Here is a 22,890-nt window from a genome sequence, read left to right as displayed (position 1 = left end):
TGGTTGTTAAATGGAAGGAAAGAAGAGACACACTGCATTTCTCTGAAAGTCAGTTAATGTCTTTGGGGAATGATGTCACCTTTGAGCCTCAATTTTCAGATCTATAAAATACAGAACTAATAAGAACCTCATGAAGTGGTGGGAGCGACGGTGCTTGGAGAGATTTACAATTCGGAACAGAGTCAAACTGGAAACCTCTCCTGAGGTTCTGTCAAACAGCTCTCAGAGCCCCAGCCGCGGTTGGCGCTAACTCACTGAGAGGGCTCGGGGAGGGGGCGGGGCGAGGAGGTTGGCATTGTTCTTGCCCCGCCCCCGCCCCGCCCTAGATATCGCGAGAGGGCGGGCCCGCTTGGCCTTAGCGTCGGCGTCGTTCCGGCGCTAGGCCGGCTTCTCTCCGCGGGCCGCGGTTAGAGTGCCGGTGGCCGAGGGCTCGCGGAGGGCCGCCAGCCACGCGGCGTCGGCTAGACCTCAGAGCATCCGAGTCGTTGTGTCGTGACAGCAACTCTGGTGGCTGTCTCCGCGACAGCAGGTGCGGCCGCTTCAGCCCCAGGCGGGCTCGGCGGCTGCCTGGCGAGTTTCTGCTCGCGCCCAGCCCTTTCCTTCCTGAACTCGGCGCCAAGCAGCGACGCTGAGCCGACCGCCGGAGCAGAAGGCAATGGCGGCCTCGACGGCCTCGCACCGGCCCATCAAGGGGATCCTGAAGAACAAGAGCTCTACGACTTCCTCTGTGGTGTCCTCGGCCGAACAGCCCGGCAAGAGTGTCGACGAAGAGCTGAGGTGAGAGCCGAGAGGGGCGGCCGCTCGCCCGCCGGGTCAGCCTGGGAAGCCCCACCTTTCCCCCGTGCCGTTGCAGACCCCCAGCCGGACCAACCCCAGATCCCGAACCCGAGCGCGGCCGGCGGGCGGGGCGGTTGCGTAGTTGCGGCCCCTGCGCGGCTCAGGTCTCCCTCCGCCGGCCAGGCTTAGGGGTGGAGTGATTATAAAGAAGGCAGGAGCTATGACGTTTATTGTGTGTTTGTGTGTGTGTATTTAAGATATATACATATATAATAATTTTAAAACATACATCAGGATCTTTAAGCTTTTGGAGATTGGGAATATTAAGGAATCAAATTGAAGTTGTAAAGCCTCACCTGTTAAGCAGTTATTACTTCACTTCGTATCCGAGTGTCTAAAATTCAATAATTAAAGTCTATTTTCCTGGGTTGGAAATCCTTTAAGATGCAGTTGTAGAGTAATAAGAGACTCCTCCGAAAAAGAGATTTCTCCATTTTTCTAATTGCCGTTCTTCCACGGTCATTCCTTTTTAGGTGAACATTATCGAAAGAAAAGCATCGTGCCACATTCACTCCCTTGGGTCCTAGTTTGTCATTATCTCTGCATTAAAAGAAACAGACGTTTCCCCAGTCTGATCTATGTTTAATGGAAAGCTACTTATTGCTAATTATTTTTGAATCTGCAACAAGAATTTGAGCGCTTTCTACTCTTTGTTCCTCTTGAAAGATATATTTAAGCTCAGAACAGTTCAGAAAGTACCAAGTTAAAATGATGCCATGATAATTTAGTTGCTATTGCATACTCGCAAATACATATGTGAAAAGATGTTGACCTATAGTATTGTATGTGATAGTAAATAATTGGTAACAACCCAAGGTCCATTAAGAAGGACTAGTGAAATATTAATTATAGTACATTAGTATAATGGGAAAACAGACCAGCCTTTTAGAAGAATGAAATGGATGTTAATGACTCAGAGAAAGATACCCAAGGTGCAGTCCTCAATAGGAAAAAAAAAAAAGGTGGAAAACTGATAATATATAGTGTAAAATAAAACACTAGGTTAGAAGTCATAGAGGGGCTAGCATACAAGAACTCTTACATACTGGAAATAAGGCTTAAGAGAAGTTGTTGAAATCTGTGAAGTCATAAAGCTAAAATTAGTATGTTCTCGAAAACTTTGAATATTGGAACTAGGGCACACCTGTTTAAAGAGATCATTTTAGCTATAAAAGGAACTACAGTTTGGTGATGGTGAATTTATGGGGATTTGTGTTGTCTTGAGGAAAACATGAAGTAAGATCATAGAATCATGGCTTTTGGGGGTTGGAAAGGACCTTAATTTGTCTAGCAACTCTCCTACTCCTGGATGTTTGACCCTTACATTCTCCAGCATGCAATTTTCCAACCTCTATTTGGGGTAAGCTGCTTCAGATTGTGGATTGTAGTGGGATTAAAAAAACAGAATCTTACCAGACATAGCTGTAACAGGAAGACTAAGATAGTCTAAAATCCAAACTATGGAAGGCTCTTACATGACTTCAGGGTATTCGGCGGCAGCACTGTGGTTCTCAGTGGCATTTAAGTTATTTAGTTATTCTCCAGCGTGAGCTTCTTTCTGTTTGGCTACCAAGTAGCTACTTATATTTTCTTCTGTCTTTCCCTACTTCTGTTTATTCTCAACCTTAGTCTGCTGTAATTTCTGGTGGCCCCACTCTGTGTCTTGGCGTCTTGATTAGGGTTTACCTTCCAAGTCCTGCCTGGAAAGCCACTATACTAGACTGATTTACTTACACAGGGCTGCTCCTTCTCTAGGAGCTTCTAACAGGGCAGATTCATTTAAGAGTGGCCTTTTGCAGGGCGGTTGACTTTGACTTGTCTAAATTAGAAGGTTATAGTCCTATCTTCAAAGGGAGCTGCCAAGCCCTAATTGATTGAGGTTTATGATGTTTGGTTCTAAGTAGTAAAAGGGATGGGTTTTTTCATGGTAAGTGTTGTATGACTATAAAAGAAATAAAGTAATTCTTTTGGTAGTACAATGTACATTGTTATTTATGTCCCAGTTCATACAACCAATATTATGCAATGCAAACAATGAAAGTATAGTTGAACATATTTGAAACAAACTTTTGGTAATGTTTAACTTTAATGACAACCAGTATTTTTCCTTTTGTTTATAAAGGACTGAAATAAATAGCTCTTTCAATTACAATGCAATTAAATTTCAGAAACTAAAAAAATATAGTGTTATGGTCTAGCTTTAAATGTTGGAACCAGAGTTTAAGGCAAAATAATCTCATATTAATTAATGTGGAAATGACCAGGGATTTAAGTCCATTCTCAGTGTTCTGAGTAGTTACGTTCTGTAAAGTCACCACAAATGCTGGATTAGTTCATGCTGAACTGTTACTCCTAGAAGAAATATAAAAATAGGTTACTGTAAGCTGGTGCTCACAGCATTTTCATCACCTTTTAAAAATTTGTTTGTTTAAAGACTCCTAATTTAATATATATTGATTCATTAACATTGAACACATGGCCAACAGCACTCTTAACTCATACCTGAATGAAGAAGTTTGTCTAACACATACTTTCTCCATAAAGCACTTAACAGCTTTCTTGGGCTTAGGAGCACTAGATAGCAGTTAAGCACTATCCTTGGGAGCCATTTTGAACAGCCAGTTCAAAATGCATGGCACTAAATAGACTGTAAAAAGACACATTTACAGTAAGAGAGCTGAAACAAGGTTTAATCTTAGCTAGGAACATGTGCATGTTCAGGCTACTCAGATTTTTCCCACTCTGTGCATGTGTGAGAGAGAGAAAGCTGCTCAAGTATCGGTTTTGATGTTACAGGTAAATTTTAGCAAGTAGGCAGATTTCCAAAAACAAAATCCATGAATAACCATACCTTTTATTGGTGCCTTTATCATATGAAATACAGCGGTGGTTTCCCTTTTCTGCACAAACCACTCCCCCACCCCATCAATTGTAAGAGGGTATAACTTAACAAAATGTTTTATGTAACACAAAGAGATGTTACTAAGGGGTTTTTAAGTCATAATTGAGATGTGCTATTCCAATGGTCTCTAAACTTTTTGATTGTGCATCATTTATTAGGAAAAAATGAAATATGTTTCAAATATGTTTGTTTACAATTAGATAATATCTCAAGTTTCAGAGTATACTTAAAGTGAGGTTTATATACTGCCATATATTTCAAATAGTCATCAGGACTCAATACAGTCCTTGTCAAACCATCTTTTTTTTAATATCACAGTGCTGTTATTTTCTTATTCTTTATACTTTGCATTGGTACTGTTATCGTCAATGAGTAGTTATTTCAGGTACCCCTTTCTGAGGGTTAGTTCAATTAAAACTGGATAGAATCTGTAAATCCACATAAAATTAGGCATAGATAATCTCAGTACACTGTAGCACAGTGCTAGAACATCACTGTCATCGCCATTATTGTTGAATTCCCACTCTTTCTGGATACTTTGAATATAGTAAACAACCTGTGAATGTCAGACATAGTGACAATGTCAGACATAGTGACAATGTCAGACAATGTCATAGTGAGTAACTATATGTACTTCATGAAAACAAGACATCATTGATTTTAAGATGTACTATGATTTTATGTCACAGCAAGAAAAAAAAATGCTGCCAATTATAAGATGTCATCCATTTTAAGATATATTCTGTTTTCAGAAATATTTAAAATGAGAAAAATGTGCATTTGTGATTGTTGAAAATATAATGTTAAGTGTTACTAAATTCTATCTTATTAGAAGTGTTTAAGGTTACTGATTATTAATGGGGCCAGATTGCCTGGGTTCAGATCCTGTTTACTACATACTAGGTCTGTAACTTAAGCAGTGAGTTATTCATTATAGTCCTGCCTAGTTTAATTATTAAATGAATTACTAAATGTAAAATGTTTAACACATTACTTCAAATGTTGATCTTATTCTATAGAAACCTAATTTTCCATATTTACAGGATTGTGTACACAGCATGCTTTGGATTCACTGTGTTCAAATTCAGATTCTGTAGTAGTCTTAGGTAATGTAGGCAAATTCTGCTTGGAAAGATTGTGCTTAATTTCCTTTAACATAATTTTATGTAATCATACTTCAACTTTTTCATTTTTTGCCTATAAAGGGATATCGAATATGGTCAAAGGCTCGCTGACTGAAGTTTTCCAAAAATGACCTTTTATTTACTAATTGCTTTTATTGTTAAGTCTTTATTTATTGTTCAGCCTTAAAGTATTGTACTTTGTCAACCTACAGAAGTTGAATCTTCATTTAAGAAAGAACCATTTTTTGAAATGTGAGCTTAAAGTTTAACACATTGAAGCAAAATCCTGCTTCCAAACTCGGATAAAAATTAGAAACTCACAAGCAACAAGAAGTATGTGGGTCTTTGAGATAGCATCATGTGAGTTATCAAAGTGAAAGTGACAAGTGGTGACTTTTTCTGGTGCAGACTTAGGCTGCAGGGAAACCAATCACTCAAGAGGGAGCAACTGAAAGCAGCAGGTTTTCAGTGTAAGTGATTGTGCCTCTATTTTTTCTAAGTGGCATTAATGGCCCAGTGCAGGTCATAGGAGTGGTTGTGGTAGTATTGGGATTAAACTCAAATTCACTCCCTGGGTTTTGTTGCTCAACTGATGTTAATTCTACCAAAATTTAAGAGATGCTAATTCCGGTATTCTGGTATTCTTTGTCACAGTTTCTCCGACTTCATTACTTTCCTCCTAAGAATTTCTAATGTTCTTTGGAGTCTGTTGTTTTATGCCCTTATTTAAATTCATGGTTTTGCAAGATACTATTTCTCTGGATCTTGACAGTGTAAGGATTTCCTTTTCTCTTAGTATTGTGTTGAAGAAGTAGACTAAAGCTTTGGATATATAAAACTTTAATTCTGTTTATAGTAGAAAGTAAATGGCAAGCAAGGTACAAAAAATTTGGGTTAAATGACCTAACAAGGTGGTTCTTTATAATATGGTTTACACATTATATATACCTTTGAGTTATATGTTATGTGTTTAAACTGTCTCATAAATTTGAGTGTGTTCTTTACATTTATGTAGCTATAAATAACTCAAAATTAATGAGAATGTTTCCAGCAAATAGGCAAAGGATGCAAACAGTTCACACAAAGAAAGTAAAATAAGCCGCTTTTTCCATTATTTATTAGATAATGAGCAGAGAAACAGACATAAAGCAGTGTTTAAATATCAATTTATACCTGTTCAGGTGGGCAATCCTGGCAAAGTTTTGGTAATTATTTGGGGACATTACAAACAGTGCTCTCTTAGAAAAGAAAAAAAGGCTATGTGGCAACATAAGCGTGATCTACAGAGCTCTTCAATTTAACCCAGATATACTTTTCCTAGCAAATTACCCTAAAAATATCACGGAATAGAATATGCACAAACATTTCCACTTTAAGTAGGAAGACATTGGATTCACTTTAAACATTTAACATTAGGAGAATAGTTTATTATATAATACTATGCATGTAATACTAAAAAGGTAAAGACTAGAAAATACAAGCAGCTTATTATGATAAAATACATATACTGATGTAGGAGCCATTTTTATGTATACTGTATGTACTGTTCTGTCTATATATTTTTGTATACTGTGATAGCTTGGGTATTTTTTCTTATGTTATATGGAGTGGAAAGAATATACAGAAATCAAAATTGTTAGTGGGTTAAGGTGCTATGGTTGTGCATATTAAATTTTATCCTTAATTTTAGGAAAATATTTCTTATATCCTACAATTCTTTTGTTCTGTCATTTATCTTACAGAACAGATTTACAGCATTTGAGGGATACCTTTTTAACTGCAAAGGGCCATATTCATTCTTCTAATGATGATAAAATTATTAATTAAATATTGCTAGCATTATTTTTACTTTGCAATTAGGGCACACTTAAAGTCATTTTGTATATGTTTATTTTTAAAATATTTTATTGTAATGTAATATAGATACATCTGTCTCTGTTTCATTGACTACGCTAAAGCCTTTGACTGTGTGGATCATGACAAAGTGGAAAACTCTTAGAGAGATGGGAATACCAGACCATCTCACCTGTCTCCTGAGAAACCTGCAGGTCAAGAAGCAACAGTTAGAACCCTGTATGGAACAACTGATTGGTTCAAGATTGAGAAAGGAGTACAATAGGGATGTCTGCTATAACCTATACACTTGAGCACTTGATGAGAAATGCTGGGCTGGATGAGTTACAAGGTGGAATCAAGATAGGTGAGAGACACATCAACAAGCTCAGATACGTGGATGATACCACACTAATTGCAGAAAGTGAAGAGGAACTAGACAGCTTCTTGATGAGGGTGAGGGAGGAGACTGAAAGAGCCAGCTTAAGACTAAATATTAAAAAAACTAAGATCATGGCACCCAGCCCCATTACTGCATGGCAAATAGAAGGGGAAAAGGTGGAAGTAGTGACAGGTTTGCTCTTCTTGGGCTCCAAAATCACTGCAGATGGTGACTGCAGCCATGGAATCAGAAGACGATTGCTTCTTGGCAGGAAAGTGATGACAGACCTAGACAGTGTTGAAAAGCAGATGGTTGTACAATAATATGAATGTACTTAATGCCACAGAACACTTAAAAATGGTTAAAATGGTGAATTTTGTGTTAGGTATATTTTACCACAATAAAAATATGAAGGAAAAAAGTGCTTAGTCTTAAATGGGGACACTGTGGACACTTTAGTGTAGAAAGCAAAAGAACGTAAAGTCAGGCTCACCTGCCATGAGTGGGCCCATGTAATTTTTAAGATGACATAATATGAAGAAAAGAATATGATACTAAAATTTTAAGTGTGTCATTCTTCAAGGGCATTTCAAGATCAGGTATTGGAAGATTTAGGAAAATTGAAAATATCTACAGTAAAACGTCACCACTGTGGAACAAATATGGAAAGAATGATTTGAATCTGTGTAAAATCCACATTCTTTTTAAAGTAGTTTTATTTTCAAGTATATAATCAAGTCATAAATTGTATGTGTAACAATGTTGTTGACTCTCAGAGGTTATTTTTGTCCTTTTTAATGAATAGATAAGGATTTATTTTTAAGTAATTAAGGCATTTAATTATTGATCACCTTAGTAGTTGTGCAAGTATTTTGTTGGATGGATACTAATGGATATTCATAAAACACTTAGAAAGCATTTCTAGTTTTCGTAAGTAGATTTATCTCAGGTGATCTGAATATACCATTTCTTAGCAAATAAAAAAAAAGAAAATAAAAAGATAAAAAATAAAATTTTAGAAAACTGAACTATAAGTTTATGTACAATCTAAATCTTCATTAATAGTATCTGCATTTAGAGAGACTTTCTCTGTAGTCTTATGTTCTGATTCTTTTGATTGTTATGGTGTTGGTGGTGGTTTAGTTGCTAAATCATATCTGACTCTTGCAACCCCATAGACTGTAGCCGGCCAGGTTCCTCTGTCCATGGGATTTTCCAGGCAAGAATATTGGAGTGGGTTGCCGTTTCCTTCTCCATTGATGGTTATGGATACTGCTAAAAAAAATTAAGCCAAGAAAAATATTCCTGTTGTGTTTTTTTAACCAAACTGTTAAAAATATATGATGGATCCAAAATCCTTAACTGTTGATATCAAGCAATGTATAAATTCCAGTTTTTGCTGTTCTATAGGCTAGATGAAGATTAAACATGTCATAATAGTTTTTTGAATGCCCAGTGAAGAATCTCAGTATTCCTGTGTATCCAGTTTCTGCATCCTGAGATTCAACCAACCATGGATCAAAAATATTTTAGAAAAAAAAAATTCCAGAAAATTTCAAAAACCAAAACTTGAATTTACCGTGTGCCAGCAGCTATTTATTTGCATAGTTTTCATATTGTATTTATGACTTTATTTATTAGGTACTATAAGTAATCTAGTAATGATATAATGTATATGGGAGGGTGTACGAAATTATCTGCAAATACTCCACCATGTTATAGAAGAGTTATAGTTATAGTTCATCCTTGGGTTTTGGTATCCATGTGGGTCCTGGAACCAATACCCCAAGGAACAACTGTGATGTGTTTTTAATATGTGGCACTAAGTATTCTATAAAATATTTACTTACATTTTATTGTAGTTGCTTACAGCTTTTACCCAAGTTAGTTTCTATTCCAAGAAAGTAGATATAAAAATAGAAGTTAGTGGTCAAGTAGAAATTGAAATGTGAGATTTGGGTGTTTTTTTGTGTTTTACAACATTAAGGAAAATTTAAAAAATTTTATTTTAGTAAAAAGTCCCAGAAGTGGGATGAAATGAACATCCTGGCGACCTATCATCCAGCAGACAAAGACTACGGTTTAATGAAGATAGACGAGCCTAGCACTCCTTACCACAGGTAGTGTTTGTGCACAGCATTCCTTTTCTCAATTGTTTTTTTTTTTTATATTTGTTACTGGAACACTAATTAATAACCCACCTGCCTATTTTAGTGTAATAGTATAAATAACATGGAACTTTATGAAATCCATTTTTTATGTTACAGTTATAGTATTAGATGTATATTTATTGCACCTCAGTCATCCCTAGCTGCTAATGATATGCTAAGATTAGTAACTTCTGCCTTGCTTAAAGTAATCTATTTGTAAAAAGGAAGATAAGAGTTAGGCTTGTTTGCTTCTTCTTAAGTAGATAGCAGGGCCTTATTCATTCTCTTTGCAGAAAAGGGATAATTTCACAGATGGTTAACTCTTTTTTAACATGCAAAAAGACGTGGACATTACTGCTATCTCATGTCCTTATTTTTTAACTTAAATGATATTGTAGTTCATATAATTGCATTGGAATTGTTAGTTTTGAGTCTTCCAGAATTTTTTTTAATGAATTTTAAAATGATAGTGTGTGGCTGTAGTAAGTATGAAGACTAATGCACCAGTAAACATAATGGGTTTCTAAACAAGTTAGAAATACCTATTTCAGATCATGCCTAGATTGTATAGAAAAAAGATTTTCAGGACTGAAATATTTATGTTTGTACTGAAGTGAGATGACAGAAATCCAGAAGTTACTATTAAAACAGAGTTAGAGGGACTTCCCTGGTGGTCCAGTGGCTAAGACTCTGCACCCCTAATGCAGGGAGCCCAGGTTTGATCCCTAGTCAGGGAACTAGATCTCACATGCCACAACTAAGACCTGGTGCAGCCAAATAAATAACTAAATAGATAATTTTTTTTTAATAGTTAAATTCTGTTTTAAATCAGTGGATGAAACTTTGGAAGATAAATTGAAATAACTTGATGATAGCAAAAACAGTAAAAACAAGAATAAACATGAAGATTGTGACAAAGGGAGGACATAATGAAATAGGAGTACAGATACTGAAACAGTAAATCTTGAGGGAAGAAATAGACATATCATTTATGAAAGTGATCCTCCTTATTTGCTCCTAATTACAGATGTATACTTTAAAACATATCTTAAGAGTTTCATTGTACCAGAATCCAAAGTCAGTGCTTTCTTCCTTTTCAGTAAAGGTAGTAGACATCCCTTATCTGTGTTGCTTGGAGATACGTATCCTAAAAAAGTTAAGATCAAACATGATTCCGAAAAAAAACCAGCTTGTAGCCATTATTTTAAAACTATATATTTAAATAATAAAAATAACGTGTTTTTTTTTTTGCTATTAAGTGGAGTGCAAATTTTTCATTAGAAAGTAGATTGGGAAAGCTAAATAACTTTTTAACTTACTAGGTCTTAGGATCTAATTTTGTTATTTTACTTAACCTGTATCTGCATAGATCATTTGTGTCTTACCTTCACTGAAAAGAAAAGTGTTAGTTGCTCAGTCATGTCCAACTCTTTACGACACATGAACTGTAGCCCACCAGGCTCCTTTGTCCATGGAATTCTCCAGGCAAGAATACTGAAGTGGGTAGCCATTTCTTTTTCCAGGGGATCTTCCTGGGTCTCCTTCGTTGCAGGCAGATTCTTTACTGTCTGAGCCACCAGGGAAGCCAGGTTGGTGTACAAAACATATTCTAAAACCAGATGGGATTTCTTTTGCATTAATTGTTCCCTCCCACTGTATAGAATAATTGAAATGTTGGTTTTTTTTTTTTTTTCCAGATGATTTGAGTCTTCAATATTTATTTTCATGATTGCAGTAGTTTTTGTTTGTTTGTTTTTTTTTTTAATTATTTGTAGGCTTTTCTTGATTGGTGCTATACTTTTAAGTATTTGCATTGAATAGAAACAATTTAAAATTAAACTTCAAAGATGACAACAGAGCCATAAATATATTGATACTCTGGTCAGTAGAATATTGTTCTCTACCTTGTTTTCCTGCTTGAAAAATTATAGTTCAGGTATTAATTTATAATGTGTTTGTCATCTTAGTATGGTAGCTGATGATGAAGATGCATTGAGTGATTCAGAAACCACTGAAGCCCTGACCCCAGATATCTTAGCTCGGAAGTAAGTATTGATAACTATAAAGCATTTTCCACAACTATAAAGCTGTGTTTAATTTTGCAGAGTTAAAGACATTTTACTTTACTTGTACGGGTGTAAATAAAAATCATGTGTTAAATGAAGTAAGTTTATCTGGATTGTTCATAGCAACCTGTATAGTCTTATTTCTAGGTTAAAATCAAAGTGTGTAGATGAGTACCAGAAGCTGGTACACAAATTCCCTGTTGATTTCCTGCATAGAAGTTCTTTGTTTTGTTTTGTTTTTAATATCCTGCCACCTGGGTATTAAAGATACAAGTGAGACAGGTGAAAATAAGTTGAATTCCTGAAAAAGTTCTATTCCTTTGCTGTTCATAGATTTGTCTCCACTCTTCTTGTTGTTTATTGTTTTCTATACCCATTACCATTCTCTGGCTTTTCCCCTCCCCCTCATCAGGTTGTGGCTAGCATACTAATGTTCTTTAGATGTTTTTATGAGACTCAAAAGTTGAATAAGACACTCAACTAATATAAGACAGTCATAATGTTGATTTCTTTGTAAATTATTATTATATAGATTAACTGCTGCTGCTGCTGAAAGCTTGGAACCAAAGTATCGAGTTCGTGAACAAGAAAGCAGTGGAGATGAGGATAGTGAACTCTCACCTGAAGAACAAGGTAGTTCATTTCTTTAACTCAGATTCTACTCATGTAGGTTTATTGTATATCAGCTTTGTCCCCCCTCATTTCAAGAAAATATTGCCATCTCTGAAGTGATTACAAGTGTTCCTTTCTTTGTACTAAGCATCTATACTAGGTAGATGCTCTGCTGCTGCTGCTAAGTCGCTTTAGTTGTGTCCGACTCTCTGCGACCCCATAGACAGCAGCCCACCAGGCTCCCCTGTCCCTGGGATTCTCCAGGCAAGAATACTGGAGTGGGTCACCATTTCCTTCTCCAATGCATGAAAGTGAAAATTGAAAGTGAAGTCGCTCAGTCGTGTCCGACTCTTAGCGACCCCATGGACTGCAGCCACCAGGCTCCTCCGTCCAAGGGATTTTCCAGGCAAGAGTACTGGAGTGGGGTGCCATTGCCTTCTCTGAGGTAGATGCTGATGCTCAGTAAATGTTTATTAAATTAATGCATTTAGAGTCACTGAGTATTTGTATAATCTTTTTTTTTTTTTTTGAGTATTTGTATGATCTTAAAGTGGGTCACAGTAAGAGCTAATTGCTTGTAGATTTTTTTTCTGTATTAAGACAGTGGTTAAAAAAAAAAAGACAGTGGTTAAGTTTATCAGATGAATCAGAATTGGAGTAAAGATTTTTTATTAGGTCCCATTGAACAAAAAGAACAGTAGTGTCATAAGAAAGGAGATAAAAATAGTCCTGTCAACAATGATGAAAAAGGCTTTTTTAGTCCATACAGTGCATACACAGTTAAGCATTTCTACCTATTCATGTTCCTGTTTTTACAAGTATTAGTGCTTATCTGTGGAGGTAAGGAAAGAAGAAAGATGTTTCACTTTGTTGCTTTTTGTAATTTTGAAGCATGTGAACGTATCACCTCAAGAATTAAAAATTGCATATATAATTTGTTTTCAATTATTCTTAAAGGGAAAACCAAGCCTGTGTATAGGGTGAAAGGATGCACGAAAGAAAAAAACCCTTTAAAAAGAGATTATTAATTAAAGCCTTGAAATGTGGAAACTATCTGTACTGTAAAGAAGTTTAGAAACTCTAGAATTAATATTGCAAATATTTGCTAGTTAGCTGTCAGGATCTTTTGTCGTGCAGCTACAAAGGTAAAATTAGCTATTCCCTCATATCATGTTTAGAATGTAGCTTATTGAACTAAACAATCTGAGCCAAAAAAATAAAAAACAAACAGCAACAGTCTGAGCCTAATTGCTATACAAGAGAGAAATTTTATAGACAGCATAATCTCAGGTTGTATTATATTGATGATACTATATCTTCTGCCCTTGGTGACTTCCTGTTTTCTGAAAATATACCCCATGAAGCCCTTGAAAAGAGTTTTCAGATAGAAATTGTTCCTTGAGCTTGTTAATTCCTTATTCTCTGAAAACATGATCTATTGAGAACCAAATTTTTTTATTACTTCTATCACCAGTTTTCATTAAGGAATTTTCCCCTCAAATTGTAGTTCCATGAGTTAACCAGCAGGGGGAACCATCTTACTAGTTAGAGTTTTCACAAGTTTTTCAAGTTCCCAGGAGTAGAATTACTGATACATATGTTTTTAATACTTTTAAACAAATTATGTGTATGAACATCCTTGTCCATTGAGAATAGAGGATTTTATCTTGTAACTAGTTGCATAACAATTAAAATATTGGCTATGGAATCAGATAAATCAAAGTTTATACTCCAGATATGTCACTTATCTAATTTGCTTAATTTCTCTGATCCTCAGAAATGATCCTCATTTCTAAATTGGAGGCTTTAAAATATTTAGATTCATTAAATAAAGAATTTAAAGCACTTAGCACTGATTCTGACATATTGTTAGTACACAGGAAATACTAACTTTTAATAACTTAAAATAATTGGTATATTCTGCATTATATTTTGGGAAACAATAAAGGAAAGTATAAAAAGGATAATTTACTTGTCAGGTTCAGTGGATAGTTGATTAGCATTATAGCCAGGCCTGAAACCTTAAAATTTTTGTTTTGTACTCTCTTGTATTATGTTGCTCTGCCATACAAAGATTATAAGTAAAATTAATATTCAAAGAAGGTGTAGACCGCTTGTGTTAGCAGCTTTCTGTAGAATGAATATATAAATCATATAAATTTTGAGTATTCCAAAATGAAAACTATATCTCTAACAAGCAAAACCCCAGTTTAATATCTTTTAGAATTATGCATAGTTGACCCTTGAACAACATAGGTTTGAACTGTGCAGGTCCAGTTATACTAATACAGCACTAGAAAGTCTGGTTGAATGCACAGATGCAAACTGCAAATATGAAGGGACAGCTGTAAGGTTAAATGTGGATTTCAACTGTGCGGAGAGTAGGTGCTCCTAACCCCCACAGTTTTCAAGGGTTACCTGTATATTACATCATAAAAAGCAATGAAAATACAAAGGGGGCAAATCAGAAACCTTTGACCAAGCTAGGGGATTAAGTTATAACTCAATAACCTTTTAAAATTATATAGTAAATCTGCTATGTATGTGGCAGAATTTTACTGTATCTTCATATACTTTATTGTCTAAACGCTGGATCATTTTAAGAGTGAAAGGGTTACTATTATAGTTCCATTAGATAATAGGCATAAACTGAGCTTCCTGGGATGTGGCCATTCTAATTATATAGTGAGAAAACAACATATGCAACAAAATACGATTCATCTTTATAAAAAATACATTTTTAGAAAAAAGTCAGATTATAAAATGTTAGTGATTGTTCAATGAAATGGATGTGTTTTAAGATTGTACCATTTAAAAAAAAATTTTTTTTCCAAGTTACATTAAAGAGAACGTGTGTTATTTTATACTGAGAAAAAGCCTTACCTTTTTAGTAAATATATCGTACTGGAGGCAGTTAGAACCAATTTTTGTTGTTTTTTAGTATCGGCTTTTACATCATCTGAAAGTCATCACTAAAAATTTAGTCATAAGGATTTGGTCTTTTATTGATTTTTTTTTTTAAATTTTACTTCTAAAATATGATGCTCTCAAAGAGTAAAATCAGAAAAGTAACTTAGAAGAAAGATGCCTGGCAAGATCTTGGTAATATGAAACAAATGTTTATGGGATGATGATACAGATGTTGATCTCAGAACTTTCCTCTCCCAACCCAAATAGAGGCTGAAAAGTATTTGATCAGTAGTGACATGAACTGTAAATACCTGTTTTTAAGACATAAATAAATGTAGATGATAAAAACTTGGAGTGACTTGCCTGATGGTTCAGTGGTTAATACTCTATGCTTCCACTGTAGGAGTTGAAGGTTTGAGAGAGGGAATTAGAGGACATTTAGAAAGTACTTTGAATAGAGGACATTTAGAAAGTACTTTGAATAGCCTTATTCTGAGAGATTTCTCTTACGCTTTTTTGGTATTAAAATATATTTATGAATATGCTAATAAACCTATGGTGAGTGAATTTTAATGCTCTTTACAAAATGAACAGTGGCAATTTTATGTCAATCCCTTTTTGTTTTTTAATTTACAGGTCTAAGAAATTCTAAAATATTTCTTGATAAACAGATCTTTAAAGTGCTATCGATTGATAAAATATGGTTGGTCATGTTGATATACAGCTATTTTTATGTTTCTGTGATGACTTCATGGATAAGAAGCATTTTTAAAAGGAAATTTTTCTTAATTGTAAAAATAGAAAATTTGAGAATACTAAAATCACCCCATAATTCCTTGATCCAGAATTAATGACTGTTTATTGCCGAGTCTTATTTTGTATGTGTGTATATGCACATGTGCATGCATTCAGGCTTTGTACATAGTATGTATATGGTATTATAGTTTTCCTTTATCCCATTCAACTCTGCCTGGAGAATTTTCCTGTGTCTTTACGTTTCCTTCACAAATATAACTACTAATAGCTCTTAGTCTCCCAGGTGGACATGAACCATCTAAGGCAGAGGTTGGTAAACTTTTTCTGTAAAGAGCCAGGCAGTAAGTATTTTAGATTTTGAGGGCCACATGGTCTCTAGTGCAGCTACTCAACTCTGCTACTGAGTACAAAAGTATATTTAAGCATTACAAAAACAAATGAGTGTGACTGTGTTCCAGTAATATCAGTACTTTACTTACCAAATAGACACAGGCTGTAGTTTGCCAGTCTTTGAGCTAAAGACTTCCTATGCCTACTTTTTTTTTTTAACTTGTAGAAAAAAAGCGACAGTTTGAAATGAAAAGGAAGCTTCACTACAATGAAGGACTGAATATTAAGTTAGCTAGACAATTAATCTCAAAAGACCTAAATGATGAGGAGGAGGATGAAGAAATGTCAGAGACTGCAGCTGGAGAAAGCATGAATATGGAAGAATCAAGTCAAGGTTAGATGTTTTGAAAATATCACTGAGACACTTGTGATCCTTTGTGCCTAAGTAATTTATTTTGCTTGAAGAACCTCAGAAAATTTTGCTACAATTCACTTTTTATGCCAAAAGCTTAGAAAACTTCAATCCCTATGGGCCAGTTTGAAAATTATGTTTTATACTCAAGTTGTCTTAAGAACATAGGTTGTGCTATATGTCTGTATTGTTTCGTCTACTGGCTTTAAGCAGTGATGTCTATCTTCATAGTAAGATATACTTTATTTTTAATGTTTCGGATCATATTTTATTTGTTGTAACAAAGTCAGTTAAAGTTAAAACTTTTTAAAGAAACAGGTTTTTAACATGGAAGATATGTTTTGACATCCCTTCAGGTGTAAAGTATGTCATATCCTTCCAATGTTGACTCTTGACTGTTGGGTTGACAAGTTGGCCAGTTTTTGTTTGTTTTGTTTTTATGTGTCAAACAACCTGCCCCTGCAGCCTACCAACTCTTGATCAATCAAAGGAAATCTGTTTTATTTATTTTTAATAAACTTATTCTGGCATTCAACAAAGGTGAATCTTTTATACCATTAATGCAGATTTTGTGCCCCTCTGCCTACTCTGTACTGCAGACTGGTACTTTTGAGTGAAGATGTAGCTTACTTTTATGTGTTGTGCCTTAGATGGTTAAGTCTTAGGAAAGTAAATCATTGTTATATTATGGTGTTGGTGAGGATATATGAAATGTAAGTGATTTCTATGGAAGACCCCAATGGCTGTGTCTCATTATAACATCTAGATTACAGTATTTTTTGGTCCATGTTAATGCTTTTGCTTTTCAGTTTGTTTCCTTTCGATTAGCACTTCCTTTTGATTTTATTCACCATATTCTGTTTAGCTTGTATTTAACGTGAACAAACTCTATCTGGAGTGATTATTGCTATATGTCTCTCTTTTCTTTATAAATTTATTATCTATTTTTAGGTGTCCTATCTCTATATCTTGGTGATTTCTTTTGTTGTATTCAGCATAAACATTTCTTTGGTTATAACTTTTCATCAGTTTCTACTCCCAACTTTCAATATCCATTTTGTAGCAGCTCTAACAGAGCACTGGGAATACCCCTCATTTGCTATTGGAAATTTGTGCTGGCACTTCTGTGCCAGAGGTTAAAAGGGATTTCTTTTTTAAGCCACACCTTTTGAAAAATAACCTTGGCCTTTGTCTGTGGTATATTTAGACTCTGAGGGAATATTTTGCCATTTTTATATCATAAATGCAAATCTTTTATGACTTTGAATATTTGAGTTGTAATAAACTCTTAGCTTTCCATTTGTGACTTACTCAAAGAAGTGTTCAATGTGAAACCTGTTTGTCCTACCACTAAGTAGATACACCTATTCTGTTCTTTAAACTATTACAGGGTATACAGATTCTTTGATATTGTTCAGTCTGCATGAACTATGTCTTACTTGTTTTTTAGATTTTTTTTCTATTCGTTTATCATCTGTAGCAGTGGAAGGGAACTTTAGCTCAGGTGGTTCCAAGTTTGGCAATACTCAACAAACAAATGATGTTGCTATTTTTTCTTATATCATTACAGGATCTGCTACAAGTGACCTACTGCAAAACAAATCACAGAGTTCATAGAAGAGATTTTTTTCAACACAGTAATTCTCAAATACAAACTCTGTTACTATAATATACTGCTTCTTGTTCTCTACAATTCATGACTTAAGTACCAAAATACGTACCAGTTATTATATATTGCCAAGAATTAAATAACTTAAGAGACTAATTAGACTGAAAATGCCTAATTGATACATATATTCTTGTGCCTAGTACTTCACCACAAATACAGCATAATGTCATTCAAAACTACGTTACTTTTGTAAGAACACTGGTTAATTTGTATAAGATATATAGCTTTTTATGCTTTAGAAATTAATATCTTTTGGGGAGGGAGAGGGGATCTAATTTATTTTCTTCACTTCTAGATGTGACAGCTCTTATAAAAGGTTGGGTTTTTAAAAAATCAAAATCCAGTTAAAACAGCAGATCATATAGGCTGATAAATATATTCAGTCTGAAAAGTATTTTAAGTGTCTTCAACTTGTCTGTTTAATTAAAAAGGATTATGTTATGAGTTACTGTTGAATTTTCTGGCATACTACCTTTAAAATTCCTGTTGAGTTTCTTTTATGTTTATGAAGAAAGGATCTCATAAAACTAGTTTTTTTCCATAAATAAATTGTCAGGTTAAATTTGCACTAACGTCTGCTCTGACTTTTTTTGTACACTCCATGGGCAGACTTCAAATCAGTCTTTCAATAAATATAATTCTAATATAGCTTCAGCATTCCCTTTATATACCTGTGTTAAACTCCTGCCTTTGTCTCTTATTCCTTTCCACACATACACACAGAATCGTTTACCTTTACAAAGGATCATAAAGATTGTCGTGACATTGGAAGCTTTTCCTTTTCTCACATACTCTGTCATTTGCTGCAACAATGAAAATCTTACTTTGACTATTAATGCCTATTCATTCTTCTAACACATGGAGAAAATGAATTGCATCAGTACTAGACAGGAAATACAATTCAGCTGCAGAATTTTCTACATGTCTCTGACTTCAGCTTGCTAATTAAAGTGCTATTATTAGTTTATTGTTTGACTTAATTAGACCTTAGAAAACAACTGAGGTTTTTTTGCATGATGAGAGAATTGTGTGTAACCAGTGATATGATGATAGTTCCTGAATGTATAAACAGAATTCTGAACACTTTTTAATTTAAAAGCTTAAAATAGTTCCTGCTTTAAGGGAATATGATAATGTATACCATGACAAATGTTGTTTATTCGTCTAACACAATAAGATTTGAACTTTTTCCCCCTAAAATGAAGTGCAGTTCCTGTATATCTTAGCTTACATTTCTAGTCAATTATTTGTATTTTAATTTTTTGTTAGTACCGAAAGAATCCATTATATGAGCAGACTTTTTAAGTAATTTCTGTATATTGTATATTTGAATTGGCTTTTATTGAGCAGCTTATCTTCCACTTGCAAGGTTATGGAAATATCAAATGTCAAAATAAGTAAAAAGTGGGAGAACTATTTACTGTTAGAAGAATGTTTTTATTAGTTTGAATGTCTTCTTTTTTAATGGAATCTAATCAGTACTTCTGAACTGCACGTATAGTGTTCTAACTAAAACGTATAAGCTAGTAGTACCACTGATTTAGGGATAAACTGAACAGTGTTTATCCCTGCTTTCTGAATTTAGAATATTGAGGTATTCTTACCTGTTTAAAGTTGTCTGGGGGTATTTAAGCTTATATATATATATGTGTACATATGTTCATACACACAGATCTCTGTTTTTGGTTTTCTCATTTCAAGTTCTTAGGAAGTATTCACGTGCTCTTTATTTGTAGAAATAGCTGCTATACAGTGAAGAACAGGTAGGAACTTAACAACTGATCCTTTTGGTGTTTTCTACAAATTATTTCTTGAAACTTCAATCACAGGCAGACTTGTATTTCTGGTTTCCGGAAATAGTTATCTCAGAGGAATAAGACATGGCAAATAGCATGCTCAGTAGAATTGTAGGTAATCAAATGTGACTGAGTAAAATTGTTATCATTGTCATGAGTTCCTAATTGACGTGGTATTGAACTATACAAAAAATGAACCTTTATGACTCAAGTTATATTTTCCTTTGGAGAAAGTTATCTGTCAGTGTTCAGTTGTAGCCAAAGTAGATTTTACTTTCAGTTTTTTAATCAGTATCTCTTACCTGCTTAACTCTTGATGTCATCTTTTCTGTGTATTCATTTTTCAGTCTGAAATTCAGCAGTGATGCTCTTTAAAAACTGAGACATAAAATGGTATAAATGGATTGTTAAAAATAACTCAAATTGAAGATTAAAGCAAAGTGCCATTTTTCCCTAGATTTTCATTTTGTTTACATTTTTTCCTCTTAACATTAGTACACTGAACATATTGTAATAAAATATGGTCATATGATAATTGCTTGTGTGTGGATTTTATTTTCTTGCTACCCAGGTCTCATGTTCTATTACCAAGTGTTGTGGATACTAGAAGAGGGTCTTGGACTGCACTGTGGTAATTTGTTTAGTTGCCCAGCATTGTGCTTGGTGTCTTAAGGTATAATCCTCAAAACAACCATGCAGACAGATACCTTACTAAGTGAGGAAAGTATTCATGGCCAAATTCTTCGGTTTCCATGTTTCATACATGCCAAATGACAGGATGTAACTAAATTTCATACTCTCTATTCATGCTTTTTTAGGTGTAGAAATTCCCTCATTTTTGAAGTTGTACCTTACAAGTAAACTTCATTTGGAGTATTGATACACATTGTGTGCTTTAGGAGTAACATTTTTCAAGTGTTTAGTTTGAGTTTTTAATATTACTTTAATCTGAAGAAATTTGTAAATTTTATTTGAGGTTTACTCACCATTTCGGAAAAATCTTAAAAGCACAATTATACAGTGGCGGGAGATGTGTAAATGCATGTGATTAGGTTGTGTTCCACAAGTTTGTTTCTAAACAGGATTCTTCAAACACAAAGCATGATTTTTTTTCATAGACTCTGTGTTACAAAGAAAGTACCAAGCTAGCCTGTATAAACATATGCCTAAGCCAGCATTTCTCTGCGTGTTCCATGAAACTCTGAATCCTACAACATGTTTCATGAAAAGGATTCTGTGAGCAAATATGCTTTGCACTTGCTGTAGGCTTCATTCCCTTACCCCCCAGATTTATAATAATGCCCATCATCATATTAAAAGAGTCTAAGACATCCTGCTTAAGGAACCTGTTTAAAATTTGATTTAACTTAGTGGTTTTTTTTTTTTTTTTTTTAATGTAACTTAGTGTTTTTCAAAAACACTTCACAACCACACCAAATTCCTTTGTCCCTCAAGCAGCATCCCAAATAGGAGTAAAGAAATCAGCTGCTGCTGTTAAGTTGCTTATAGACGGCTGCCCACCAGGCTGCCCCGTCCCTGGGATTCTCCAGGCAAGAACACTGGAGTAGGTTGCCATTTCCTTCTCCAATGCATGAAAGTGAAAAGTGAAAGTGAAGTCGCCCAGTTGTGTCCCACTCTTAGCAACCCCATGGACTGCAACCTACCAGGCTCCTCCGTCCATGGGATTTTCCAGGCAAGAGTACTGGAGTGGGGTGCCATTGCCTTCTCCGAAAGAAATCAGCTAGGGCCTCTAATACATGAAAAGTGAACTTCTTCCTAAGAGACCAGTGTATCATTGATGGAAGACATGGTAGCAATAACTACACATTATGGATTGTATATAATTTGCTAGGCATAAGACTTAATTTTTAGTAAGTTGTGCAAGAAACTATAGAATACATGTCCAGGACCGATGAGGGTGTGGTTGATGTGGTTGGTTATAAGCTGTTACAGTTTAGTATTGATATGACTGTTGCTCAAAGACTTGCTGCTTTAAGCAAATTTCCTAAATGCCTTGTCCTCCCCATCATCTCACATAACTGGGTGACAGGAGCACATCTGCTACTCACTGGAAAAATAAAAGCAAATAGCAAGTGTGTCTGGTCTGTGGCTCACACCCCTAAGCCTTGGTTAGCTGCCCTGGTGTTTAGGGGGAGAGGTGTTAGGGGCTTTTGGCTCCTACACTTCAAATTTGGGGTTGACTCATCTAGTTTTTTATTTGAGGAATTATTTGGGGGAGGTAATGCTGAGAAAGGAGGTAAGTGAGGGTGGATTTGGCAAGTGTTTAGTCATGATTTTATCTCAACTGCCCAACCTGAAATTTTTAGTAAGTCTGCCAAGTGAGTGTTTTGCATTTCAGTTCTATTACCAATGGAAATTATTGGAATTGGAAGAACTATACATTTTTTGTTCTTTGTTTGATTCCTTTGGATTGATGACTGTTGACTAGAAATAGAAGAGAATTGTACAGGCTGATCTTTGGCATCTTAACATCATTTGACCTCACTTTTTAGGCAAGGGATTATAAGCAACTTGGCTGTATGCCTTGATCTAATACGTGATTCAACCTGAAAAAGTATTAATGAGTAATAAACCCTACAACCATAGGAATGAGAAAGTTTATATACTTGTTCAGTTAACACCCTGGTATTGGCAGTATCTCTTACATAAGTTAAAAGATAACTTTCATCTTCCTTGTAAAAGATGCCCATGTGAAAAATACTCAAGCACTTTTATTGTAGGGCATCATGCCAAGCTAATTGGGAAGTATGGACATAAGATTTGCCCTGCCTTTAAATATATTAAAAGTTAGACGTATTTACGGAGCAGAGAGCACACTTTGGGGGGACAAGGAAGGAATAAGCTACACACATCTAATTCTGAGGAGGCGTTTCTTGTAGAGAAGCTTAGGCTAATTATAATTAGCATGACCTTTTTATATGGCAGATTCTTATGCAACTTACTTGAAAGTAAAATTTCTTTAGTGACCTGTAACAAAATTGTTACTAAGCAAGATAGACACCACAGAAATCAACAATATTAAATGACTTTTTTTTTTTTTTTAGCAGAACTCAATCCAAAATGTTGAATTGCAGAAGTTGAAGCAGATTT

The 22,890-nt window shown here is 34.9% G+C and overlaps 1 protein-coding gene across 1 annotated transcript; it reads left to right on the top strand.

Moving 5' to 3' along the window:
* The first annotated feature begins 343 nt into the window (after positions 1-343).
* On the top strand, positions 344-20,314 carry PPP1R2 (protein phosphatase 1 regulatory inhibitor subunit 2). The gene is made up of 6 exons (XM_061166865.1): positions 344-777; positions 9,091-9,198; positions 11,196-11,273; positions 11,827-11,927; positions 16,129-16,296; positions 17,885-20,314. Exons 1-6 carry the CDS (start codon positions 656-658, stop codon positions 17,929-17,931), a joined length of 624 nt encoding a protein of 207 aa, XP_061022848.1. The 5' UTR covers positions 344-655; the 3' UTR covers positions 17,932-20,314.
* Positions 20,315-22,890: the final 2,576 nt, after the last annotated feature.

This window comes from Dama dama, chromosome 19, assembly GCF_033118175.1.
Source record: "Dama dama isolate Ldn47 chromosome 19, ASM3311817v1, whole genome shotgun sequence".
NCBI classification, from domain to species: Eukaryota; Metazoa; Chordata; class Mammalia; order Artiodactyla; family Cervidae; genus Dama; species Dama dama.
Note: the sequence above shows the minus strand (reverse complement) of the source record. Positions and strands in the feature narration are given on the sequence as shown.

What these genes read in the sequence shown, in the direction of transcription:
- PPP1R2 (XM_061166865.1), top strand. Translation starts at nt 656, where the DNA reads ATGGCGGCCTCGACGGCCTCGCACCGGCCCATCAAGGGGATCCTGAAG. An exon ending in CCTAGCACTCCTTACCACAG is followed by an intron (nt 9,199 to 11,195) that starts GTAGTGTTTGTG and finishes TTGTCATCTTAG; the next exon opens with TATGGTAGCTGATGATGAAG. An exon ending in CCAGATATCTTAGCTCGGAA is followed by an intron (nt 11,274 to 11,826) that starts GTAAGTATTGAT and finishes ATTATTATATAG; the next exon opens with ATTAACTGCTGCTGCTGCTG.